The sequence below is a fragment of the Ranitomeya imitator genome, chromosome 1, assembly GCF_032444005.1.
Source record: "Ranitomeya imitator isolate aRanImi1 chromosome 1, aRanImi1.pri, whole genome shotgun sequence".
Lineage (NCBI taxonomy): Eukaryota > Metazoa > Chordata > Amphibia > Anura > Dendrobatidae > Ranitomeya > Ranitomeya imitator.
In genome coordinates this window covers 358,493,422-358,521,117 of record NC_091282.1, presented here as the reverse complement: position 1 = coordinate 358,521,117, position 27,696 = coordinate 358,493,422, and the positions used below count along the sequence as shown (strand labels likewise).

Below are 27,696 nucleotides of genomic sequence, written 5' to 3'. Positions count from 1 at the left end.
GGCGTTTCACTAGAGTTTTATTGTCAGCAAACATTAAAGGTAAATTTTAACATTCCAGGTACATAACATTACATATCACAGGAACATTTTACTAAACCATTTCATCTTGCCATGCCACACTTCCAATATCAGAAACAAAGTAGGCAGCAAATGTATCCCTCATTTGGGCAACTTCCACTGTTGTCCTGAGAGGGTGATGATGGTAATCTGGCAATGGGTTAGAAACAGGTGCATCAAGTTCTATGTTGGGTTTCTCTTTAGCCATGATGTAGTTGTGGAGAACGACACACGCTTTTACCACCCCATCGATTGTATCAAGGTTGAGATTAATGGCTGTTCCCAAAATGCGCCATTTTGATACCAGCAAACCAAAGGCGCACTCAACAGTTCTTCGTGCCCTTGTCAGTCGGTAGTTAAAAATTCTTTTTGTGTGGTTTAAATCCCGACTGGAGTATGGTTTAAGGAGGTTTGCACACATCTGAAAGGCCTCATCCCCAACCACAACAAATGGCATTGGGGGACCTTCACTGTTGGGAAGAGGTCGTGGCAGTGGGAAATTTAAATTGTTCCCATACAAGCGCTTACCCATGACCGAGTTTTTAAATGTCTGTGAGTCATTACCTTGTCCAGAAGGTCCAATGTCCATGGAGACAAATCTACAGTCCGCAGCTGCAATCGCCATGAGCACTACAGAAAAGTATTTTCTATAATTAAAGTACTTGGATCCAGTTCCAGACGGTTTGGTAATTCTAATATATTTTCCATCCACAGCCCCCAAACAGTTTGGGAAATTACAAATTTCCCAGAATTTTTCTGCATTTTCTTGCCAGATTTCAGGGGTGGGTAGGGGGATAAATTCCTCATGCAGAACATCCCACAAAGCCTGGCAGGTGTCTACAACAATCCCAGAAAGTGTTGAAATTCCAATCCGGAGTTGGAACTCGAGCGATGATAAGCTCTCTCCGGTAGCCAGGAATCTGCCGAGAAAGGGAAAAAGGGAGAAAAAAAACCCCCACATTAAGTACATGGCAGAACAATAATATTTATGACAGGCGTTTCTTTTGAAATATTACATACCTTAGGGTCACCAGCAGACGTTCCTCAGCAGGAATCGCTCTACGTAGCTGTGTGTTCTGCCTGCTGATGGCTCCTTGTACACGAAGCAGCAAATCCCTGAAGCTCTCTTGAGACATCCTTGTGTACTCAAAATATTTATCCGGGTTTTCACGGAGCTCACTGAAAAAAGAAAGGTAGGCTCCACGGCTCTCTCTGACTTCAACAATTGGGTGTTGCCAAAAGCGCCGACGTCTTCTCAGTCTCTCTCTTTTCCTTTCTCTTTTCCTTTCTTGCTCACAAGCAAATGCAAAGGCAAGAAACAAGTTGAAATCCAATTCCATATTCAGATAGAAACTATCCATGCGATCCATCTTGACGCTGGAAACAGAAACAAAAGATGTGGATTTCATCTGTACAAGGGTCTATACACAGAATTTCCATGAGACACGCCGCATGCATTTTTTTGTCATGTGTAAACTGATGTGGATAAAAACTGCTGCGTTAGCATGCGTTTGATAAGCTGCGCACATAGACGCAAATGTGAAACTAGCCTAACCCATACATTGTTTTTTTTTTTGTCTTGCCCTGCAAACTTCAGAAGTGAGGAGAGGCAGCCAACCCACCTTTACTCAACCCTGAGTGAAAAAGGCCACTTTAACCCCTTCATGACCTTGGGATTTTTCGTTTTTCGCTCCCCTCCTTCCCAGAGCCATAACTTTTTTATTTTTCCGTCAATTTGGCCATGTGAGGGCTTATTTTTTGCGGGACGAGTTGTACTTTTGAACGACATCATTGGTTTTAGCATGTCGTTTACTAGAAAACGGGAAAAAAATTCCAAGTGCGGTGAAATTGCAAAAAAAGTGCAGTCCCACACTTGTTTTTTGTTTGGCTTTTTTGCTAGGTTCACTAAATGCTAAAACGGACCTGACATTATGATTCTCCAGGTCAGTACGAGTTCATAGACACCTAACATGACTAGGTTATTTTTTACCTAAGTGGTGAAAAAAAATTTCCAAACTTTGCTTAACCCCTTTCTGACATCGGACGTACTATCCCGTCCATGTGGGGTGGGCCCCTATGACCATGGACGGGATAGTACGTCCAGCGCGATCGGCGGCGCTCCCCCCGATCGCGGCCGGGTGTCAGCTGCCTATCGCAGCTGACATCCGGCACTATGTGCCAGGAGCGGTCACGGACCGCCCCCGGCACATTAACCCCTGGCACACCGCGATCAAAGATGATCGCGATGTGCCGGCGGTGCAGGGAAGCACCGCGCAGGGAGGGGGCTCCCTGCGGGCTTCCCTGAGCCCCCCGCAGCAACACGATGTGATCGCGTTGCTGCGAGGGTCTTACCTCCCTCCCTCCCTGCTCGAGCCCCGGATCCAAGATGGCCGCGGATCCGGGTCCTGCAGGGAGGGAGGTGGCTTCACAGAGCCTGCTCAGAGCAGGCACTGTGAAGGCTGCAGCGCTGCTAGTCAGATCAGTGATCTGACAGAGTGCTGTGCAAACTGTCAGACCACTGATCTGTGATGTCCCCCCCTGGGACAAAGTAAAAAAGTAAAAAAAAAAAAATTTTCAAATGTGTAAAAAATAAAAATAAAAAAAAAATATTCCAAAATAATGAAAAAAAAAAAAAAAATATTATTCCCATAAATACATTTCTTTATCTAAATAATAAAAAAAAAAAACAATAAAAGTACACATTTAGTATCGCCGCGTCCGTAACGACCTGACCTATAAAACTGGCCCACTAGTTAACCCCTTCAGTAAACACCGTAAGAAAAGAAAAAAACGAGGCAAAAAACAACGCTTTATCATACCGCCGAACAAAAAGTGGAATAACACGCGATCAAAAAGACAGATATAAATAACCATGGTACCGCTGAAAACGTCATCTTGTCCCGCAAAAAACGAGCTGCCATACAGCATCATCAGCAAAAAAATAAAAAAGTTATAGTCCTGAGAATAAAGCGATGCCAAAATAATTATTTTTTCTATAAAATAGTTTTTATCGTATCAAAGCGCCAAAACATAAAAAAATGGTATAAATGAGGTGTCGCTGTAATCGTACTGACCCGAAGAATAAAACTGCTTTATCAATTTTACCAAACGCGGAACGGTATAAACGCCTCCCCCAAAAGAAATTCATGAATAGCTGGTTTTTGGTCATTCTGCCTCACAAAAATCGGAATAAAAAGCGATCAAAAAATGTCACGTGCCCGAAAATGTTACCAATAAAAACGTCAACTCGTCCCGCAAAAAACAAGACCTCACATGACTCTGTGGACCAAAATATAGAAAAATTATAGCTCTCAAAATGTGGTAACGCAAAAAATATTTTTTGCAATAAAAAGCGTCTTTCAGTGTGTGACGGCTGCCAATCATAAAAATCCACTAAAAAACCCGCTATAAAAGTAAATCAAACCCCCCTTCATCACCCCCTTATTTAGGGAAAAATTAAAAAAATGTATTTATTTCCATTTTCCCATTAGGGCTAGGGTTAGGGCTAGGGTTAGGGCTAGGGTTAGGGCTAGGGCTACAGTTTGGGTTGGGGCTAAAGTTAGGGTTGGGGCTAAAGTTAGGGTTGGGGCTAAAGTTACAGTTAGGGTTTAGATTACATTTACAGTTGGGAATAGGGTTGGGATTAGGGTTAGGGGTGTGTCAGGGTTAGAGGTGTGGTTAGGGTTACCGTTGGGATTAGGGTTAGGGGTGTGTTTGGATTAGGGTTTCAGTTATAATTGGGAGGTTTCCACTGTTTAGGCACATCAGGGGCTCTCCAAACGCGACATGGCGTCCGATCTCAATTCCAGCCAATTCTGCGTTGAAAAAGTAAAAACAGTGCTTTTTCCCTTCCGAGCTCTCCCGTGTGCCCAAACAGGGGTTTCCCCCAACAAACGGGGTATCAGCGTACTCAGGACAAATTGGACAACAACTTTTGGGGTCGAATTTCTCCTCTTACCCTCGGGAAAATACAAAACTGGGGGCTAAAAAAATAATTTTTGTGGGAAAAAAAATTGTTTTATTTTTACGGCTCTGCATTATAAACTTCTGTGAAGCACTTGGTGGGTCAAAGTGCTCACCACACCTCTAGATAAGTTCCTTAGGGGGTCTACTTTCCAAAATGGTGTCACTTGTGGGGGGTTTCAATGTTTAGCCACATCAGGGGCTCTCCAAACGAAACATGGCGTCCCATCTCAATTCCAGTCAATTTTGCATTGAAAAGTCAAATGGCACTCCTTCGCTTCCGAGCTCTGCCATTCACCCAAACAGTGGTTTACCCCCACATGTGGGGTATTGGCATACTCAGGACAAATTGTACAACAATGTTTGGGGTCCATTTTCTCCTGTTACACTTGGTAAAATAAAACAAATTGGAGCTGAATTAAATTTTTTGTGAAAAAAAGTTAAATGTTCATTTTTATTTAAACATTCAAAAAATTCCTGTGAAGCACCAGAAAGGTTAATAAACTTCTTGAATATGGTTTTGAGCACCTTGAGGGGTGTAGTTTTTAGAATGGTGTCACACTTGGGTATTTTCTATCATATAGACCCCTCAAAATGACTTCAAATGAGATGTGGTCCCTAAAATAAAATGGTGTTGTAGAAATGAGAAATTGCTGGTCAACTTTTAACCCTTATAACTCCCTAACAAAAAAAATTTTGGTTCCAAAATTGTGCTGATGTAAAGTAGACATGTGGGAAATGTTACTTATTAAGTATTTTGTGTGACATATCTCTGTGATTTAATTGCATAAAAATTCAAAGTTGGAAAATTGCGAAATTTTCATAATTTTTGCCAAATTTCCGTTTTTTTTCACAAATAAACGCAGGTACTATCAAAGAATTTTTACTATTGTCATGAAGTACAATATGTCACGAGAAAACAATGTCAGAATCACCAGGATCCATTGAAGCGTTCCAGAGTTATAACCTCATAAAGGGACAGTGGTCAGAATTGTAAAAATTGGCCCGGTCATTAACGTGCAAACCACCCTTGGGGGTAAAGGGGTTAAAAAAAAAAAAAAAAGAAAGAAAAAAAAATTGCGCCATTTTCCGATACTCGTAGAGTCTCCATTTTTCATGATCTGGGGTCGGTTGAGGGCTTATTTTTTGCGTGCTGAGATGACGTTTTAATGATAGCATTTTGGTGCAGATATGTTCTTTTGATCGCCCGTTATTGCATTTTAATGCAATGTCACGGCAACCAAAAAACATAATTCTGGCGTTTCGAATTTTTTTCTTGCTACGCCGTTTAGCGATCAGGTTAATGATCGGGCAATTCTGAACGCGGCGATGCCAAATATGTGTAGATTTGATTTTTTTTATTGAGAGAGAGATATAATATATATATATATATTATATATATATATATATATATATATATATATATATATATATATATATATATATATATATATATATATATTTAACTTTTGCCATGCTTCAATAGCCTCCATGGGAGGCTAGAAGCAGGCACAGCACGATCGGCACTGCTACATAGCAACGATCTGCTGTTCGCTGTTATGTGGCAGAAAATCAGGTGTGCTGCGAGCGCCGACCACAGGGTGGCGCTCACAGCTACCGGCGATCAGTAACCATAGAGGTCTCAAGGACCTCTATGGTTACTATACAGAAGCATCGCTGACCCCCGATCATGTGACGGAGGTCGGCGATGCCGTCATTTCCGGCCGCCTGGCCGGAAGCGGTAGTTAAATGCCGCAGTCTGCGTTTGACAGCGGCATTTAACTAGTTAATAGGCGCGGGCAGATCGCGATTCTGCCCGCGCCTATTATGGGCACGTCAGTTGTTCAAAACAGCTGACATGTCCCGGCTTTGATGCGGGCTCACCGCCGGAGCCCGCATCAAAGCGGGGCTTCTGACCTCGGACGTACTATCCCGTCCGAGGTCAGAAAGGGGTTAATCTACGACAGCCTAAAATCTCAAAGCCCATAGCTTGGGGCTCAGAAAGGAACAGCTGCCAAAACTTTAGAAATTCTGTAGCTTTTAATTGTTTAAATTAGCAGAAGACAAGTCTCTTGATTAAATTTTAATCATTCTAACAGCTGAAGTTTACCTTTCAGAAGTAACCTCTCCAGACAGCCTTAATCCAGATCACCTAAAGAAAACCATAAAATGACAATCAAGTAAACACTCAAGTTACTACTAAAAAGAATTAAACAGCACGGACAAGTGTGAATCAGAGCATGAATCATAATCACAGATCTCAGGTGAAACACGGACTATGCAAACTCATCACAGGGTAGTTATGGAGCTTGTCCACACACTTTTTAGGCTTGAACAAAGCAAGACCATTATTAACCTTTTAATGCATTTACAGGAAAGCGGCCAAATTACAACATGCGCTGTACATGTACGGCACATGTTGTGTCTCCCCATTTGATGTGGGTTCCCGTGGTGAGCCCACATTTTTTCTGGCACATGTCAGCTGTTTCGAACAGCTGACATGTGCCGAGAACAGCTGTCAGTGGCATTTAACGCACGCTTCTGCCCATCACGCCTGAAATCCGCCCATCAGTGACCTCCTTCACGTGATCATGAGCGCACGATGGTCGGCACTCATAGCAACTCAGCTACATTCAGGTGATCTTATCGTCTATATGTAGCAGGACCGATCAGGTTATGGCAGCTTCTAGACTCCCATGGAGACTATTGAAACATACCAAAGGTAAAAAAAAAAAATAAATAAAAAAAAAAGTTTTAACAAATATAAAAAGTTCAAATCACCCCTTTTGCCCCATTCAAAATAACAATTAAAAAACAAACATGTTTAGGTAGCGTTCAAAAATCACCCAATCAATATAAAGAATTAACCTGATCGCTAAACAGCGTACCGAGAAAAAAAAAAAAAAAAAAAGTCAGAACTGCATTTTTTTGGTTGCCGCAACGATGCATTAAAATGCAATAATGAGCGACCAAAAGATCGTATCTGCACCAAAATGGTAACAGTCAGCTCACACATATCCCAACCCAAGATCATGAGAAATATCATATTGGCTGATCAGTTCTAGCATTTGGTGAACATTGTTTAAAAAAAATCCAAAGCAGTTGTGGAGTTGCAGTTTTTTTGGCAATTTCACCGCACTTGAAATTTTGTTTTTTCCGTTTTAGTACATATGATATGGTAAAATCAATGGTGCAGGTCAAAAAGTGCAACTTGTCCCGCAAAAGCGAAAAGCGTAGTTACTCACCGATAACTGTGTTTCTCAGAGCCCATGACAGCACTACCAGAGAGGGGATCCGCCCTTCAGGGACAGGAAACCTACAGGATAAAAGGGCGGTACCTCTCCCCTGCATCAGTTTTGTTTACAGAGCATCGGAGGTCCTCCAGGTTAGCCACAACAACAAAAAATATACAACTTAATCATATTGCTTAACAAGTGAACACCGTGTCTATAAGGAAAAACACTTCACACAAAATAATGTGCTCGCCGCACACGTGATGAAGGGGGGGAATAAGCAGGTGCTGTCATGGGCTCTGAGAAACACAGTTATCTGAGAGTAACTACCCCGTTCTGTCATGTGCTGCTCCCATCCTGCGCCACCATTGTATTATATGCCCCCGTATGCTGCTGCCATATTAAAAAAAAAAAAAATACCATACTCACCTATCGTCTGGCTCCACTGCAGGTGTGTCTTCAAGAAAATGGCGCCGGAAAGCGCGGACTGCACAGGCGCCGATTCCGGCAGCAGGAATCGGCGCCTGCGCAGTCCGCGCTTTCCGGCGCCATTTTCTTGAAGACACACTCCGGCTCCTCTGCCTGTGACTGGTAAGCCAGAGGGCGGCGCCGGCGCGCATTAATCGAGTCATCGCGCCCTCTGAACGGTCACAGCAGAGGAGCCGGGAGACGGAGCCGCACGCAGCGCTGGAACGGGGAAAGGTGAATATACTTACCCTCCTGGCGGTCCCTGACTCTCCGGTGGAGATCGCGGTATGCGTTCAGTGCTTACGCATACCGCGATCTCCCGGGAGCGTCACTCTGTGGGGGCCAGGCTGCGCCGGCGCTTGCGCAGTCTATAAAGGCTTCGGACAGAGTGACGCTCCCAGCGTTATATTATAGATATTTCATACAGCGCGATATAGCAGAAAGCCGGTAATTCAATTACCGGCTTTTGCTTTCTCCTTCCTAAACCCGACATGATATTTAAAGGGTTAAATGGCGGAAAAAATTGGCGTGGGCTCCCGCACAATTTTCTCCGCCATTTAACCCTTTAAATTAATAGCTAGAACGGCCAAATTTTGCATATACACACTACTAACATTAGTAGTGTGGAATATGCAAAAGAAATGGTGATACGAGATGGTTTACTGTATGTAAACCACGTCTCATATCATGACGGGTTTAGGAAGGAGAAAGCAAAAGCCGGTAATTGAATTACCGGCTTTCTGATATATCGCGCTGGATGAAATTATATATATATATATATATATATATATATATATATATATATATATATATATATATATATATATATATATATATATATATATATACACACACATACATACACGTTTCTCAATTATATATATATATATATATATATTTACATACATACATATTCTATGTGTACACATTTATTCTACCTATTCTATTGTAAGCGGTCAGTGTGATTTTACAGTACACCGCACTGAATTGCCGGCTTTTCTCTCTAACAGCGCTGCGTATTCCCCGCAAATCACACTGCTAGTCCGTGTGTAATCCGTATTTTTGGGGCTTCCATAGACTTTCATTGGCGTTTTATTTGCGCAATACGGTGACAAACGCAGCATGCTGCGATTTTCAACGGCCGTAGAGAGCCGTATAATACTGATCAGTAAAATACGGCAGATAGGAGCAGGGGCATAGAGAATAATTGTGCCGTATATTATGCGAGTTTTACGGACGTAGTTTCTGCGCTCTTAAAACTCGCAAGTGTGACGCCGGCCTAAGCGGTAGTGTCTGAAAAAGGTTGAAGGTAATGACCAGGTGGCCGCCTTACAAATTTGATCTAATGGTACCTCTGACCTTTCGGCCCAGGAGGTCACCATAGCCCTTGTAGAGTGTGCCTTCAGTCCCTGCGGAACGGCATTCCCGGTGGATGAGTACGCCAAGACTATTGCATCTGTTACCCATCGAGCTATAGTGCCCTTAGACGCTTAGAGTCCTTTTCTGGGGCCCTGGAAGCAGATAAAAAAAAAAAAAAGAGACCCTTCCTACCTATGCTGCTGGGTGATTTTAATGTACTGGACTAGACACCTTTTCACATCTAGTGTGTGGAATTTCTCTTCCTTCTTATTTCTAGGGTCTGGACAGAAGGAAGGAAGGATTATTTCCTGAGATCTATGGAATGTGGACGCAACTTTTGGCAAATAGACAGGGTCTGTTTTTAGTATAACCTTAACATCCAGGATTAGTGTAAAGGGAGGGTTTGCAGACAGGGCTTGGAGGTCACTTATCCTACGGGCCGATGTCAGGGCTATTAGGAGGGCCGTTTAAGTGAAAGAATCCTAAGGGGTACCGATTCTATAGGCTCAAACGGGGATTCTGTTAGGGCTGACAATACTAAATTCAAATCCCAGGTTGGTAATCTACGTATAGTTACAGGTTTAGACCTTGCGGCTGCTCTGACAAACCGTATTACCCAAGGGTTGGCTATGTTTTCACAGTACAGTGCTCCTAGAGCTGCTATCTGTACCTTTAACCCCTTTCAGCCAATAGACGTACTATTCCGTCCATGTGGGGTGGGCCCTACTTCCCAAGGGCGGAATAGTACGTCCAGCACGATCGGCCACGCTCACGGGGGGGAGCGCGGCCGAGTGTCAGCTGCCTATCGCAGCTGACATCCGGCACTATGTGCCAGGAGCAGTCACGGACCGCTCCCGGCACATTAACCCCCGGCACACCGCAATCAAACATGATCGCGGTGTGCCGGCGGTATAGGGAAGCATCGCACAGGGAGTGGGCTCCCTGCGGGCTTCCCTGAGCCCCCCGCAGCAACGCGATGTGATCGCGTTGCTGCGAGGGTCTCTCTACCTCCCTCCCTGCTCCAGGCCCGGATCCAAGAAGGCTGCGGCATCCGGGTCCTTGCAGGGAGTGCTATGCAAACTGTCAGATCATCGATCCATGATGTCCCCCCAGGACAAAGTAAAAAAAAAAAAAAAAAAAAAAAAAAAAAAGTTCCACACGTGTAAAAAATAAAATAAAAAATCCTAAATAATGAAAAATAATATATATATTATTCCCATAAATTCATTTCTTTATCTAAATTTAAAAAAACAATAAAAGTACACATATTTAGTATCACCGCGCCCGTAACGACCCAACCTATAAAACTGGCCCACTAGTTAACCCCTTCAGTAAACACCGTAAGGAAAAAAAAAAAAAAAACGAGGCAAAAAACAACGCTTTATTATCATACCGCCGAACAAAAAGTGGAATAACACGCGATCAAAAAGACAGATATAAATAACCATGGTACTGCTGAAAACGTCATCTTGTCCCGCAAAAAACAAGACCTCACATGACTGTATACCAAAATATGGAAAAATTATAGCTCTCAAAATGTGGTAACGCAAAAAATATTTTTTGCAATAAAAAGCGTCTTTTAGCCGTCACGGCTGCCAATCATAAAAATCCGCTAAAAAACCCGCTATAAAAGTAAATCAAAACCCCCTTCATCACCCCCTTAGTTAGGGAAAAATAAAATTTTTTAAAAAAATATATATTTATTTCCATTTTCCCATTAGGGTTAGGGCTAGGGTTAGGGTTGGGGCTAGGATTACATTTACGGTTAGGAATAGGGTTGGGGGTGTGTCAGGGTTAGAGGTGTGGTTAGGGTTACCGTTGGGATTAGGGTTAGGGGTGTGTTTGGATTAGGGTTTCAGTTATAATTGGGGGGGTTTCCACTGTTTAGGCACATCAGGGGCTCTCCAAACGCGACATGGCGTTCGATCTCAATTCCAGCCAATTCTGCGTCGAAAAAGTAAAACAGTGCTCCTTCCCTTCCGAGCTCTCCCGTGTGCCCAAACAGGGGTTTACCCCAACATATGGGGTATCAGCGTACTCAGGACAAATTGGACAACAACTTTTGGGGTCCAATTTCTCCTGTTACCCTCGAGAAAATCCAAAACTGGGGGCTGAAAAATAATTTGTGGGGAAAAAAAGGATTTTTTTTTTCACGGCTCTGCGTTATAAACTGTAGTGAAACACTTGGGGGGTTCAAAGTTCTCACAACATATCTAGATAAGTTCCTTGGGGGGGTCTAGTTTCCAATATGGGGTCACTTGTGGGGGGTTTCTACTGTTTAGGTACATTAGGGGCTCTGCAAACGCAATGTGACGCCTGCAGACCATTCCATCTAAGTCTGCACTCCAAATGGCGCTCCTTCCCTTCCGAGCTCTGCCATGCGCTCAAACGGTGGTTCCCCCCACATATCGGGTATCAGCGTACTCAGGACAAATTGGACAACAATATTTAGTGACCTCTCAAATTCCACGCTGTCAGATGGAGATTCTCTGACTGAGGGTGGAACACCGGTCCCTGAGACAGGAGGTCCGGAAGAACCCAGGGATCGGTGATTGATAGCATCCTCAGCCATGAGAACCAGGCTCTCTTGGGCCAGAAGGGGGCTATTAGGATGAGTCTGGATCTGTCCTGCCTGATCTTCTGCAGGACTGCTGGAATGAGAATAGTAGGGGGAAATGCATACGCGAGGGTCTGTCCAGGGAATTTCGAACGCATCCACAGCCTGAGGGTTCCCCCTGGAATCTAGGGAGCAGAAAGTTCCCAGTTTCCTGTTGTGCACATTGGCAAAGGGGTCTATTACAAGGATTCCCCATTTTGTTGAAGATGCCCTGATTTAGAGGCCACTCCCCCTGCTTTAATTGGGTACGACTCAGGAAGTCCGCTTTCTGGTTTTCTACACCCTTTATATGTAGGGCCGATAGGGATAGGAAGTTGTTTTGTACCAAGCTGAAAATTTCGGAGGTGGTTTTCATTAATGTTTGAGACCTGGTCCCCCCTTGGTGGTTTAAGTAGGCTACTAATACTTGGACATGATGGCCTTGTAGCTTGTCTAGGAAGTACAGTAATGCATGATTTACGGCCCTCAGTTCTTTTTGATATGAGGAAGACCTGAGCTCCAGACTTGTCCATATCCCCTGAGAGACTTTGTTGTCCAGGTGAGCCCCCCACCCTGTGGGACTTGCGTCTGTGGTGACTATCTGAGACGCCTCTATCACCCAGGGAATCCCTTTTGATAAGTTGCTGGGATTTAACCACCAAACTAGGGAAATAATAGGCAAATTTAGAGTCATGCGACCCTCTAACCGCCCCCCCCTAGTAGTTTCTGGTTCCTTAAAACGTCCCACTGGAGAGGTCTTGTGTGGAGCTGTGCCCACTGAACTGCTGGAAGACAAGCAGAGAGAGAGACCCCAGTAATGACATCGCCTTCCTTAGAGTCATGGTAGGGTTTGTATGCGCTTCCGATACTAGGTGGATTATGTTTTGTTTTTTTCTTGTCTGGAAGGCGACACATTTGAGAACTTGAGTCCAAGGTGAGACCCAAAAATTCTTGAACCCTGGTTGGTTCCAGCTTTGACTTCTGGAGGTTCACCAGCCAGCCCAATCCTTTTAAAGTGTCTATCACTCTGTCGCATTGCTGGCGGCAGAGCTCGGCTGAGTTGGTCACAATCAGAAAGTCGTCTAGATATGGAATAATCAAGACGTCTTCCTCTCTCAGATCATCTCCGCTATCAGCTTGGTGAAAATGCAGGGTGCAATTGATATGCCAAAGGGAAGAGCCCTGTATTGATATTCCCTTGTCTGTCCTTTTATGACTACTGCCAGTCTGAGGAATTTCTGAGAGGTCTTGTGGATGGGGACGTGATAATACGCGTTGCTGAGATCTAGAACTATCATAAAACAGTGTGGAAACAGATTTTTTTATTGTTGACTTTATTGACTCCATTTTGAATGTTTTTTTACACAAGTATTCAACTTCCGTAACTTTATTATAGTCCGGAAGGTTCCATCTGGTTTGGGAACCAGGAACAATAGAGTAAAATCCCTTCCCTCTCTCCAGAGGGGGGACTTCTTGGATGACAGCTTTATCTATCAGTTTTAAGATTTCTAGTTCTAGAGCTTCTTGTTGTTGAGGAGACAACTTCAGTGGTGTTACCACATAGTTTCGTGGGGGTAGGGATAGAAATTTTATGCGAAGCCCTTCTCCTATTAAACTTAATATCCAAGGGCTGGTTGAGATTTTCTCCCAGGCCGGGAGGAATTGAGATAATCTCCCTCCCACCCTGGGGGAGATGTCACTTGGGGGGGGGGGGGGGGTTTCATTCTCAAGGGGGGTTACCAAAAGGGAACCCCCTGTCCTTCCTTTTCCCGTCATCCCATCGGTTTTGTTCCCTTGGCGGTCTTCTAAAAAACGTTCTATTCCGAAAGGGCCGCTTATTATATGTTGGGGCCAGTATGGGAAAACCTTTCTATTTATCACCTGCTTTTTGCAGGATATCGTCCAGAGTCTCTCCAAAAAGAAACTTGCCCTCACATGGAATTGAACAAAGTTTTTGCTTGGTTTGTAAGTCCCCCTGCCAGCTCTTTAGCCATAAGGTTCTACGCGCTGCGTTTGAAAGAGCTGCAGATTTAGATGCTAATTTGAGTCGGCCGATGAATCTGCCAAAAACGCTGCGGCTCCACTAATCATAGGGATGGACTCTAAAATTTTATTTCTGGGGACCCCATCTCTAAGCTGTTTCTCTAGGTTATCAACCCAGATCATTAAGGATCGTGACGTGCAGGCAGCCGCTATGGTTGGCCTTAAGCATCCACCTGCTGACTCCCAGGCCCCTTTAAGTATCTGCTCTTTTATCAAGAGGATCTTTCAGGGTTCCCATATCTTCGAATGGTAATGCAAACTTTTTTGAGGCCTTAGCTACCGCAACGTCGAGTTTGGGGGCTTTATCCCATGAGACAGAAGCCTATTCTTCAAAGGGATATTTCCTTTTAATAGAGGGAACCGCTGCATTTTTCCTTTCAGGTTTCTACCACTCCTTTTTAAATTAATGCTTGTATGTTCTCATTAAGGGGAAACACTTTACGCTTTTTTTGGGATAACCCTCCAAACAATGTCCTGCACAGTTTTGTCAGGACGAGGGTCCAACACCCCCATTGTTGATCTTACTGCCTTTACAAGGCCATCAACCTCATCTAGGGGGAAACAATGACGACCTCCACTCTCATTATCCGAAGAAGAGAAGGAGGAATCCTGCGTATCCGAGTCTTTACTCTGGGAGCTGGAAGAGTCAGAATTCCTATAAGGAATAGGTTGTTTCCTACTAGCTCTTTTTTCACCTTTAAGGGAGCTAAACACAGTCTCGACCTCTGATTTAATTACAGAACGTAACTCAGAGGCGAAGTTTGGTGTCTCCTCACAGAGGACTCGTTCTATACAGGAGTCACATAGCTTCTTATCCCAAGACTGCGGTAGGGCTTTCTCGCATAAGGGGCAGGTTCTGTGTTTTGTCTTCCCCGTTCTCTTCCTTGCCTAAGATAAATGGAGAAGGGGAACCCCAATTACAAAAAGTGAGCCTTCACGAAGATCACTCACCAATCTGATGCAGCCACAGGTACCGGTTCTGGAGGGGCAGGATCCTGAGGTGTGAGATCCATGGCGGCAGCTGGTTTACCACGCTGGGATTCTTACTATGCTGTGTGGAATGGCTACCAGACCGAGAACTCCGGTTCTCCGCAGAAGTTCGCTTTTTCTGAGCGTCCGACTTCTGTCGCTGATGATGGCGCTGCTGCGGCTGAAGCTGCTGATCGCTGTCCTCCATGGTACCACCTTGGGACGGCATGCAGCAAGGAGCTTCCATGTGCACCTTCTTTTAAGCGCTTATCCCCTCCCCCGTGGCTGCATCGCTGAGGAAGCGCTTTTTTTCCCCCCTCTTCGGTCTTCTGCACCTACTGCGCATGCGCGCGCAGTCAGCAACCCAGAAATGAAGAACTCCGGTTCCGGGGCAGCGCCATCTTGGTGCAGTCAGTCACCGCACTTGAACCGGAAGCTCTCCCACTACTTCCGATGCGGCGCCATCTTGGAGATCCAGGCGTCCTGTGCGCGGCAGAGTGCTGGAGCCCCTAACTCCTATCTGGAGAGGCGGCGGCGCTTACCCCCGCTCACACTTCCCGACCCATCGGTCGTAGCTATGGCGGCCTCGGATACCGGACAAGCCGTGGCAGGGGCCTCCCCCGTACCAAGTTGTGGTACTATGACCTGCTGGCGTTCACTCGGGACCAGGAAATCCCTGGCCTGTCCAAGACCGTGACAAGCCTTCGTGCGCCATCTGCTGAAGAGATCCTGCCCGAGTCTCCTGACTAGCATGTAAGTACCTCCTAGCTTCCCTGCTTGTAGCATGCCCTGTGTCTTGTATGTTTATGATACTGCACGGTTTCCAATAATAATTCACGTTTTTCATGTTTAATCCACCAGATAATAACAGTTGCCACTTCCTGTTCAGATAAGCATGTCCAAACAGTCCTTCCCTACCTTTAAATGCAGTCTTATTTCAAAAGTCTATAACATAAATATACATAACTTTACATTGTGTCTTCCGTACAGTATAGCCGGCAAAAGTAGTTCAGTCCAGCTCTGTAACCCCTGTAGTTTGCTATCTAGATAACTGTTCCTCATAGCTTCCCACGGACGGGCATAGAGGTGTTGGGGAGGTGGGGGCTCTCTAGGGCTGATGTGTTTGTATGTTATTGACTTTTTTTTTTCCTGTACTCGCAGGTGCCTCCTGAACATCTCCAAACACCGGCAGGCAACGATGACGAGACCCCTCAGTCCTCCATAAGCCCGTGTGTCGAGGAGCAGACACGTCCACAGCGCCCATCTCGCAAAAGAAAGGCGACTGCGGGCACACCTGTGGATCTCCTGGTACTGGCCAGCAACAATGACCCAGCATGCCACAACCCAGCTCACTGGATTTCCATCCTTCGTTGCGGAACGCTTAAATAGATTGGACATTACCCAGCGTACGTACGCGGATAAAGTCATGTTCAAGGTTTTGAACGCGGCAGCCGCAGGCAAACTGACAGAGAACAACGTTGACCAGCAGCGACCGTCAGCCCAGTGACCAGTTTTATTGGGGACACCAGCAAGAGCCCATGCACAGCACTCCTGTCCGCAGACTGGCCCCACATCATTTCCAGTTCCGGACACCACCTCCACCCCCTTCTTTTGGCGACTTTTCGCAAGGACCTTCTACGGCCAAACACCAGTACAGCGAGATGGACACCCACTATCAACATCTGTAGTGTTCTTGGACTGAAAACGATAGAGACTTCTGTTTCCTAAGCACTTCATGCGTTCACACTGCCGGTTTTTTTTTTTTTGGCCATTATTTACCGGTAGTTTTGTGGGCCACAATTTTCTATGAATTTTGGTCCGTATACACACGGCCGGCAACTCGCCGTGCATACGGCAGGAGCTGACATCGGCAGAAGGGACGCATATTCGTTCCTTCTGCCGATGTCAGCTCCTCCCGTATGTACGGCCGTGGTTAACCACAGCGAGTTGCTGGCCGTGTGTATACGGACCAAAATTCATAGAAAATTGTGGTCTGTATACACATGGCCGGCAACTCGTAGGAAAACACGGCTGTAAATACGGGAGGAGTTTTCATCAGCAGAGGGACGCATATGCGTTCCTTCTGCTGATGTCGGCTCCTCCCGTATTTACGGCCGTGGTTAATACGTACAGAAATTCATAGAAAATCTGTAAATAAACGATTTGTTGCATGTATCATTACTGTTTGTGTTGAGCGACCAGTTAACTGCTCGATCTTAACATTTGGTTCGCATGGCCTCGAATTTCTCGTTACTGTCACTTGTTACTGGTTTAATATGTCAATAAACTTTATTAGCGTCACATGGTCTTTTCTTTAGATTTATGGTTTACATATTCACATAATGTGTAAGTGAATAATCGAATATATATATAGATAGATAGAGATATATAGATAGATAGATAGATAGATAGAGATATATAGATAGATAGATAGATAGATAGAGATATATAGATAGATAGAGATATATAGATAGATAGAGATATATAGATAGATAGATAGAGATATATAGATAGATAGAGATAGATAGATAGATAGATAGATAGAGATAGATAGATAGAGATAGATAGAGATATATAGATAGATAGATAGAGATATATAGATAGATAGATAGAGATATATAGATAGATAGATAGAGATATATAGATAGATAGATAGAGATATATAGATAGATAGATAGAGATATATAGATAGATATATAGATATATAGATAGATATATAGATATATAGATAGATAGATAGAGATATATAGATAGATAGAGATATATAGATAGATAGAGATATATAGATAGATAGAGATATATAGATAGATAGATAGAGATATATAGATAGATAGATAGATAGATAGATAGAGATAGATAGATAGAGATAGATAGAGATATATAGATAGATAGATAGAGATATATAGATAGAGATATATAGATAGATAGAGATATATAGATAGAGATATATAGATAGATAGAGATATATAGATAGATAGATAGATAGAGATATATAGATAGATAGATAGAGATAGATAGATAGAGATATATAGATAGATAGATAGAGATATATAGATAGATAGATAGAGATATATAGATAGATAGAGATAGATAGAGATATATAGATAGATAGATAGAGATATATAGATAGAGATATATAGATAGATAGAGATATATAGATAGAGATATATAGATAGATAGAGATATATAGATAGATAGATAGATAGAGATATATAGATAGATAGATAGAGATAGATAGATAGAGATAGATAGAGATATATAGATAGATAGATAGAGATAGATAGATAGAGATAGATAGAGATATATAGATAGATAGATAGAGATATATAGATAGATAGATAGAGATATATAGATAGATAGATAGAGATATATAGATAGATAGAGATATATAGATAGATATATAGATATATAGATAGATATATAGATAGATATATAGATAGATAGATATAGATAGATAGAGGGTTATATATCGATATCTATCTATCGATCAGGAAAGCACTAGGGCAGAGGATGCTGCGGACTCCCAGGATTCGTATGTGTGCTACAGAACTAGAGTATGTGTATAGATAAATATATTTATGTAGACATTGAGACAGAAAAAGGAATTGCATGGGTGATCAACAAAATAGTACACGAGAGCGCATCAGCCAAAAATTTTTTATTCCATAATACATGGTACAAAGAAATGGAAACAGTTGCGCTACTGCTGGAGATGCTGCCATGGGACAGCCCCTGGCCCATTGAAAAAGTCACAGTACTTCTCCCTGCAAATCGTCGCATCATCAGAGTTCCTTCCGGATCCAAGACTTTCCAAGCCTGAAACCCTGTGCTCATCGAGACGCCATTCGCCCTGGGTTACATCTCCGTTTGCAGGGTCAACAGAGTCTACATATTGTGGAGGGCTGTATGCACTGGCATCACGGCGGAGTAGAAAGTTGTGCAGGACGCAACAGGCAAGCACCACAGAGTCAATAGACGAGAGTTTCATGTTGAGTGCAGTGTGGAAAACCCGAAATCGGTTTGCCATAATACCAAAAGCATTCTCCACAACGCGTCGAGCTCTGGAAAGTCTGTAATTAAAAATGCGTTGCTCCGGTGTCAGAGTTTTCTGGGAGAAGGGCTTCAGAAGGTTGGGATGCAGTGGGAACGCCTCATCGCCGACAAACACAAAGTTCATGTTTTCAGTAGTGTCGCAGTTGGGCGGCAAGGCCAGTTTGTGTTTTTTCAAGCGGTCCCCAAAATCGGTGTGCTCCAAAACTCCGCCATCAGATACTCTCCCGTTGATCCCTACAGCCACACTTATAAATTCATAGTTTGCATTAACGAGGGCCATCAGAATAACGCTGAAATAACCCTTATAATTGTAGAAAAATGAGCCGGAGTGTGGTGGTTGGGTGATGCGGACATGTTTCCCATCCAAGGCCCCACCGCAATTAGGGAACTGCCATTGCTGCTGAAATCCATGGGATATCTGTTTCCAATCATCCTGGGTCTCCGGGAAAGGCATGTAAGTGCGGTGTAAAGCGGAGACGATTGCATTACATGTCTCTGGGATGATGACGCTGAGCAGGGATCGGGAAATAGCTGCACAGTAATGCAAGTCTTGCATAGACCTGCCTGTCGCCAGGAACCGCAATGTGACAGCCAGTCTCTTATCCACAGGGACAGCAGCTCGCATCCTGGTATTTTCCCGCCTGATATAAGGTTCCACTGCAGCAAGTAGCACATAAAAGGAATCCTCCGACATTCGCAGGTAGTTCCTGAAATCATGCGGGTTGTTCTCCTGCAGTTCCCTTATTAGGCCCATATGGGACAATTGATTCCTCTTCTGCAGCCACTGTCTGGTCCACATGCGGCGCTGTCGCTTAGTACGAGTGTTCCGCGCATGAGCCTCCAGCTGGCGGTGAGCTTCAACCAACAACGCAGCCGCTACAATCACAGGTACATCTGTAATAGACATGGCAACCTGAAAAAGCAAAAGAATTAGTACTTATGATTTGCTAAACTGACACAAGACATCCAATACTGTAAAGTAGCGTTCACACATCGCGTATTTGCCGCATATTTTACGTCCGTTAAATACGCAGGACTGCCGTTCCCCATAGACACCCTTTGTTTGCTAATAACAGTAGTTCACGCACTGCATACGAAAATATGCTGTATTTTTACGCAGGTGCGTAGTTTTAATAAGCAGCATGTCAATTTATGCAGCATATACGCTGCACAGATACAGACGTACAGTATGCAGCCGAGTTGCATTGTGTGAACGTACCCTAAAAATCACTGTACAAGCCGCTGAAACCAGGACCATGAGCGCTGCGGCTTGAAACCGAGAACGCCAAAGAGTGATTTCTGGAGCCGCGACGCTGTGCATAAACGGAGACTCTACAGCGATGCGTATCGCGCAACATCACGCCTGAGTCAAGGACCTCCTCTGGGCGTGGTTGGGCGGTGCCGTTCAGCGTCTTTCCAGGTAAAACGGCAGTGAGACAGCGTTCTGCTCCTCTGGGGCACACAGAGCTGAAATATTTCATAAAGAAAATGTATGACTGGGATTACGAGGGCCTGGAGACGGCACCAGCCCACAGGAACCTCCACAAACAGGAGGTGCTGCGCCACATTGGTCGGATCATGGAGAGGCGATTTGGCATCCGCCGCAGTGCGCTGCGTAAAAAGTGGGCTGACTTGTGCTACAAGACTCCACAGCATCTGGCAGAGTTGCGGGCGGAGACAATTCGTGGCAAGTACCAGTATGGGGGAATCGGGAGACTCGCACTCGTGGTTGCCAACTTGTCCTGGAGTTCCCGGAAAAACATGCCACTTTTTCCTCATGTCCGTATTGTCTGAGTAAAATGCGGTGTCCGTGAAAAATGGTCAGGTCAGGGGTTCCAGAAACTCCAAAACACATTTAAAATTTTGGGATGTCTGCAATTTTTAGCTGGATTGTCCAAAAATCATTTGGGAGGTTGGCAACCCTGCGCGCGCTGCCGGGAGGGGGAATCAGGAGACGCGCGCTGCCGGGAGGCGCTTCCTAGTGATGCAATAACCCCCAGACAATGCAGAGTATAGCATCACTGGGAAGAGTGATCTCTATTTTCTATATACAGGTCCTTCTCAAAAAATTAGCATATAGTGTTAAATTTCATTATTTACCATAATGTAATGATTACAATTAAACTTTCATATATTATAGATTCATTATCCACCAACTGAAATTTGTCAGGTCTTTTATTGTTTTAATACTGATGATTTTGGCATACAACTCCTGATAACCCAAAAAACCTGTCTCAATAAATTAGCATATCAAGAAAAGGTTCTCTAAACGACCTATTACCCTAATCTTCTGAATCAACTAATTAACTCTAAACACATGCAAAAGATACCTGAGGCTTTTATAAACTCCCTGCCTGGTTCTTTACTCAAAACCCCCATCATGGGTAAGACTAGCGACCTGACGGATGTCAAGAAGGCCATCATTGACACCCTCAAGCAAGAGGGTAAGACCCAGAAAGAAATTTCTCAACAAATAGGCTGTTCCCAGAGTGCTGTATCAAGGCACCTCAATGGTAAGTCTGTTGGAAGGAAACAATGTGGCAGAAAACGCTGTACAACGAGAAGAGGAGACCGGACCCTGAGGAAGATTGTGGAGAAGGACCGATTCCAGACCTTGGGGAACCTGAGGAAGCAGTGGACTGAGTCTGGTGTGGAAACATCCAGAGCCACCGTGCACAGGCGTGTGCAGGAAATGGGCTACAGGTGCCGCATTCCCCAGGTAAAGCCACTTTTGAGCTACAGAGAAGCAGCACTGGACTGTTGCCAAGTGGTCCCAAGTACTTTTTTCTGATGAAAGCAAATTTTGCATGTCATTCGGAAATCAAGGTGCCAGAGTCTGGAGGAAGACTGGGGAGAAGGAAATGCCAAAATGCCTGAAGTCCAGTGTCAAGTACCCACAGTCAGTGATGGTGTGGGGTGCTATGTCAGCTGCTGGTGTTGGTCCACTGTGTTTCATCAAGGGCAGGGTCAATGCAGCTAGCTATCAGGAGATTTTGGAGCACTTCATGCTTCCATCGGCTGAAATGCTTTATGGAGATGAAGATTTCATTTTTCAGCACGACCTGGCACCTGCTCACAGTGCCAAAACCACTGGTAAATGGTTTACTGACCATGGTATTACTGTGCTCAATTGGCCTGCCAACTCTCCTGACCTGAACCCCATAGAGAATCTGTGGGATATTGTGAAGAGAAAGTTGAGAGACGCAAGACCCAACACTCTGGATGAGCTTAAGGCCGCTATTGAAGCATCCTGGGCCTCCATAACCTCTCAGCAGTGTCACATGCTGATTGCCTCCATGCCACGCCGCATTGAAGCAGTCATTTCTGCCAAAGGATTCCCGACCAAGTATTGAGTGCATAACTGAACATTATTATTTGTTGGTTTTTTTGTTTGTTATTAAAAAACACTTTTATTTGATTGGATGGGTGAAATATGCTAATTTATTGAGACAGGTTTTTTGGGTTATCAGGAGTTGTATGCCAAAATCATCAGTATTAAAACAATAAAAGACCTGACAAATTTCAGTTGGTGGATAATGAATCTATAATATATGAAAGTTTAATTGTAATCATTACATTATGGTAAATAATGAAATTTAACACTATATGCTAATTTTTTGAGAAGGACCTGTATGTACGTACATCTGGCGACTCAAAATTTCATTTGGCTCCTTTTTCCGCCAATGGCGCCTAGGTATTTTTTTTTTTTTTTAGTCTGGAGCCTTGTACTTTTGGTGTCTAAACATTGCAGTTCTTTAATTTGTGTAGAGAGACGGCACCGGCAACAGGGGTCGTCATCTGCCAGCACTGGCACAGAGGGCCCATCATCCGCCACCAGCGGCAGCCCACAGCCCGGGCCGTCACGTATGTTAACCATCATTCATTGCGATTTTATTACTGCATACGGGACATTAGAGGGGAACTGAAATATTGTATACATTACAGATGCAGTTAGGACCAGGCGCGGTAGCACCCCTCCATCCTCAACACCTCCCTTCCGCCACTTGCCTTCTTCCCCTGGGTCAGCGGTGTTCTCCCCAGAGGCGAGCAGTGGATCAATTGTTAAGTGACCAAAACTGCGAGCAGTTCCCCACAGCGTGTTCAATTGTTAACCAGATATGCATTTGCTTCCTTAGTCGGTGAGGCACAAGCAAGGGGTTGGGAGATCAGCAGTTCTTCCGGGGATGAGCAACCGGCGTCCCTTCTCCGTAAGTATACAGTGGGAGGGGTTATCGGTGGGATGTCAATGACAGTGAGAAAAAAAAAAAAGTTCTCGCCCTCTGTGACAGTACCAAATTGAGTGTGTAGTAAATTTCAGGGTATGTTCACACATGCCGTATTTGCAGCGTAATCACCGTCCGTTCTCTGGCCTCTTCTATCCACAGAAACGCCCACCGCGAAAGAGCTGCTGTCCAGGCAGAAGCGCCTGGAGAAGACGTCAGCGCGCCTGCTGGAGGCCGCGACAGAGGTTGCACAGCAGATCAAGCTACAGGGACGCACGCTACGACATCTGTTGGCCCACCGCCGTGGGAGGTTTTGATTTATTTTTCATTTTATTTTATAGTTCTTAAAAATAAATGTGTTATTATATTACCGTTATGTTGTGTGCTGATTTAATTAACTAGCGGAGCAGGCCAGGGCCAGCCAAGCCAAGGCAGACACAAAAGAGTTGGTTTACCTTTCCATATAGTGTGCGCACAAAATGGTTTGCTAACCGCATCCTAAAGTGCCTCCATCTTGTGCGTCCGCTTGCCAGATGCACAAGATGGCTGCCAGAGATGTTTTATACATCATTTTACCATACACCAGTACATAGATAAGCATTGCTGCATAGCCATAACTATACACAGAAGAAAAACAACAACTCAAAGATATTTCATACCGTTGATGAGCAGGAAAAGATCCGATGAAGACGCCTGCAGTATACTGAGTATGGCGTTCCGGACAGGACGCTCCCAGGAGAAGAGGATCGTAGCTGGCGGAGGGTCGTTCCGGACAGGACGCTGGAAAGTCAGAACGTGAAGACGCAGCTCTCAAAAAAATATGGAAAGACTGAATCGCTGTAGAGTCGCGGTTTATATTCCGGGACGCCACATCCTGGGTGTCTCCCTGTGGAGAAACACGCCTATCTGGCTATGCTGCAATGCCCCTAGATGTGTGTCGGATCGGTACACTCCGGCTGTTTGACATGGAGCTAACAACCAGAGAGAACGAGAAGCGAGTCGCCGTTACGTCACTGGATCGCTCCTGCATCGTTCTGGAGTTGCTGTGTTTGACGTCTCTACAGCGGCCTAAACAGCGACGCTCCAGCGATCTAGTTTAGGTCGGCTCGTTGTCTATATCGCTGAGTGTGACGGTACCTTAAGAGGAGAGTCTCCTGGTCCAAATAGGATCCATGGAAAACAAAAGCAAAAGTGCAATCCCCAATAGTTTAGTGCCAATCAAATAGTAAAGTCCCAGTGCTTACCCATGTGTGAGCTGATGACTCTCCCAGGGGGCTGCTGGCGGATCTGGGAGAGTCATCAGCTCACACATGGGTAAGCACGGGGACTTTACTATTTGATTGGCACTAAACTATAGGAGATTAAGTATATATTGGGACCTAGTGTGGGTTCTTGGGGAAACTTTTAACGCCAAAAAACTTGGCAGATACCACAAATTACCTGTGGCAGCCAACATTACACTATTATTAAAGAATCTAAAAGGGTGGTGGAAAGGGACTAAAGCTTCCTGGGCCATTTAAAGTCAAGTTTTCAGGACATGACCCATTGTGCAACTTAAATTTGAGTTACAGGTATTTATAGACTTTGTAAGTAATCAGTTAAAAAAAAAAAAAAAATTTATATATATATATATATATATATATATATATATATATATATATAATTTTACAGTGTTCACATTAGCCACCAGCCGCATACATTAGATGGCTGTTGATTTTACAGCCATTTTGGTCAGCTTTCCCTCACACAAAGGAGCAGCACCCATTCAGTTGAGTGCACGTTTCTTTATGAGAAAGCTGCTGAAACAGAATTACCGTATATACTCGAGTATAAGCCGAGATTTTCAGCCCATTTTTTGGGGCTGAAAGTCCCCCTCTCGGCTTATACTCGAGTCACACCCAGGGGTCGGCAGGAGAGGGGGAGCTGTGTAATTATACTTACCTACTCCCGGCGCGGTCCCTGCTTCTTCCAGCGCTGCAGCTTCTTCCTGTACTGAGCGGTCACATGGGACCGCTCATTACAGAAATAAATATGTGGCTCCACCTCCCATAGGGGTGGAGCCGCATATTCATTACTGTATAAGCGGTAAAGGTGACTGCTCAATACAGGAAGATGCAACCGTGGAAGAAGCAGGGACACAGTGCCAGGAGCAGGTAAGTATACGGGGAGGGGGAGCGCAGCGCTGCGCGATATTTACCGCTCCTCGTTCTGGTGCGGCTCAGTCTTCAGCGTCCTCTGGCAGTGACACTTAGGTCAGAGGGCGCGGTGACGTAGTCAGTGTGCGCCCTCTGCTGAACGTCAGTGCCGAAGACGGAGCTGCACGAGGAGCAGGTAAAAGTGCCAGGGTCCTGAGCGACGGAGAGGGGAGTATGTGATTTTTTTTTTATGGCAGCAAAAGCAAATGGGGCAAGTGGCTGTGCGGAGCATCTGTATGGAGCCATACCACTTGTGCAGCACTATATGGGGCAAATATCTATGGAGCATCTTATGGGGCCCTTATTACCCTTTATGCAGGATTATATGGGGCATAATTTAATATGGAGCATCTAATGGGGCCCATCAAACTTTATGGAGCATTATATGGGGCTCCTGATTCAATATGGATATTCAAAAACACTTAACCTTCTGATGTCTGAATTAATTTTACTTTTATTGGTATCTATTTTTAACTTTTGAAGTTTACCGGTAGCTGCTGCATTTTCCACCCTAGGCTTATACTCGAGCCATTAAGTTTTCCCAGTTTTTTTGTGGCAAAATTAGGGAGGGGGGGGGGTCGGCTTATACTCGAGTATATACGGTAAGTGGTAACAGAACAGTAACAAAGTGGTTACTGTTCAACAACAGCTTAGTAAAAACATGCTGAAGCACTGGGGTAGTGCAAAGACAGATCTTGCCCTTACATACAGAGATCCACCAAAGGTTGTTGGATCCTGCTCTGCATGCAAAGATCACAACCTAGAAGTTGAGATCTGACTTGCAAAAGTGAGGACATTTATGGGGAAATTAGGACCTTTATGGCAACTTTTTCTAAGAACACTCACTGGAGTCAGTGTGAAGCTTTAAAAAAAAAAAAAAAAAAAAAAAAGGGGGCAGCCAGACTGGTGATAAATACAGTAAGTGAAACTACGAAAATTGATAGCGTTATGATACTGTACCTTCAAACAAAACAAGGTGGCATCAACTGTAGGTTGTCACCAGTCCATGTAACCTGCAACAAGATTGATTAGAAATGAGCACACATGCTAGTCAAACATACCACACGTTTAGAGTACGGATATTTTTTTTTTTTGTCTTGCCCCGCAAAATTCAGAAATGAGGTGAGGCAGCCAACCCACCTTTACTCACTCCCGAGTGAAAAAGGCAACTTTAATCTACGATAGCCTAAAATCTCAAAGCCCATAGCTCGGGGCTCAGAAAGGAACAGCCATCGATGAGTGGAAGGGGTCAATAAATCACTAGCCATTAATAGGCTAAGAAATCAGCACAAGTCATATCAAACTAATGAAACTTACCTTTACTATCCTGACATCCAGATCACCTAAAGAAAACAGAAAAAGGTCATGAAGCAACATAAAAGTTACTAAAGGGAATTACAGTAGACTGCAGGGACAAGTGTGGCTCAGAGCATGAATTGTAATCACAGATCTCAGGTGAAACACGGACTATGCAAACTCATCACAGAATGCCACAGGGTACTTATGGAGCGCGCCCACCACTTGTTTTACTAGAACTGGGATGAATAGAGCAAGACCATTAACCCTTTAACACATTTACAAGTAATTTGTCAAGTCATGACAAACCCACAACTTAGCTGTAGACCGATTTAACCCTTACATTAGCTCATGTAAATGCACCTATAAGGTCTACAAAAGGGTCACAAGCGCCAGAAGAACTGGCTAAAGCAGAGGACTCATTAGTAAAGATGATAGGCGTGTTGCTTACCTGCACAAGTCTTCACTCGCAGAAAATCCGTGTATGTCACAGTGGTCGCAGTCTACCACCCATCTGAGGGGAATGAACATTAAATATTAAAGTGGAAGTTAGAACTCTAATATATTACGGGGAGCAGCAGCCGGGCAGAGACCCCACATCACCGGGAAAGCAGTGGGCACAGTACAAGCCTGCTCAGGGCATGAACATAATCATTGGTTTTCAGGTGAAACACGGACTATGCAAACTCATCACAGCAGGCTGGAGACTGGGGAGTACAGGCATTACACACGAATGTGGGCACAGGGAAGGAGCGGAGCCTTTTAGGGTCAGTAATGGGCAGAGCGGAGTGCTATCTGCAGGCACAGGACCAGCCTCACACGAGGCGGAACATCCCACAGGGCCGCCATTGCAGCTCCCGGACACCATGAATAAGCCAGAAGAAGCCTGTGGTGACGTGTCCGGCACAGGACTGGGCTACTGACCACACATGGGAAATGAGGGACAAGCCAAGTACCGCCACAGAAAGCGCGGGAACACGGCTGCGGAGCCACCGCGTGCGCAACAACATGGCGGCCTGGAGCTCAGAGAGACACAACGCCGCATACACAGAACTCCGCGACCGGAGAACAAGAAGCAAGTCCCGGCCCGCGCCCCCTCACTAACCTCATGTACGAGCTGGAGCAGTGGAGCGTTGTGTACCGACCGCAGGCCCGTGGAAGTGAGAGCGTCTACTACTGCAGCAGCTCCTGTAATGGAGGCTGGCTAACGTCCTGGGAAGGGGAGGAGCCGCCCACAGTAC

The 27,696-nt window shown here is 44.7% G+C and overlaps 1 protein-coding gene and 2 non-coding genes across 7 annotated transcripts; all 3 read right to left on the bottom strand.

The window, feature by feature from the left end:
- On the bottom strand, positions 1-27,696 carry LOC138672647 (uncharacterized). Of its 5 annotated transcripts, XM_069760846.1 has the most exons (8): positions 27,561-27,696; positions 26,907-26,969; positions 26,477-26,502; positions 26,120-26,172; positions 23,624-23,744; positions 6,131-6,172; positions 1,078-1,434; positions 1-977 (listed from the first exon to the last, which is right to left on the bottom strand). In XM_069760846.1, the coding sequence occupies exons 7-8, from the start codon at positions 1,425-1,427 to the stop codon at positions 92-94; spliced, it is 1,236 nt and encodes a 411-aa protein (XP_069616947.1). In that variant the 5' UTR covers positions 1,428-1,434; positions 6,131-6,172; positions 23,624-23,744; positions 26,120-26,172; positions 26,477-26,502; positions 26,907-26,969; positions 27,561-27,696; the 3' UTR covers positions 1-91. The 5 variants fall into 5 exon arrangements, with proteins under 5 accessions (XP_069616947.1, XP_069616939.1, XP_069616957.1 ...); XM_069760838.1 differs by lacking the exon at positions 23,624-23,744 and having other exon boundaries at positions 27,561-27,695; XM_069760856.1 differs by lacking the exons at positions 6,131-6,172; positions 23,624-23,744 and having other exon boundaries at positions 27,561-27,695.
- On the bottom strand, positions 26,250-26,394 carry LOC138660526 (small nucleolar RNA SNORA79). The gene has a single exon (XR_011317914.1). It is a non-coding gene; the product is annotated as a small nucleolar RNA SNORA79 (small nucleolar RNA).
- Positions 27,083-27,157, bottom strand: LOC138660527 (small nucleolar RNA SNORD126). The gene has a single exon (XR_011317915.1). It is a non-coding gene; the product is annotated as a small nucleolar RNA SNORD126 (small nucleolar RNA).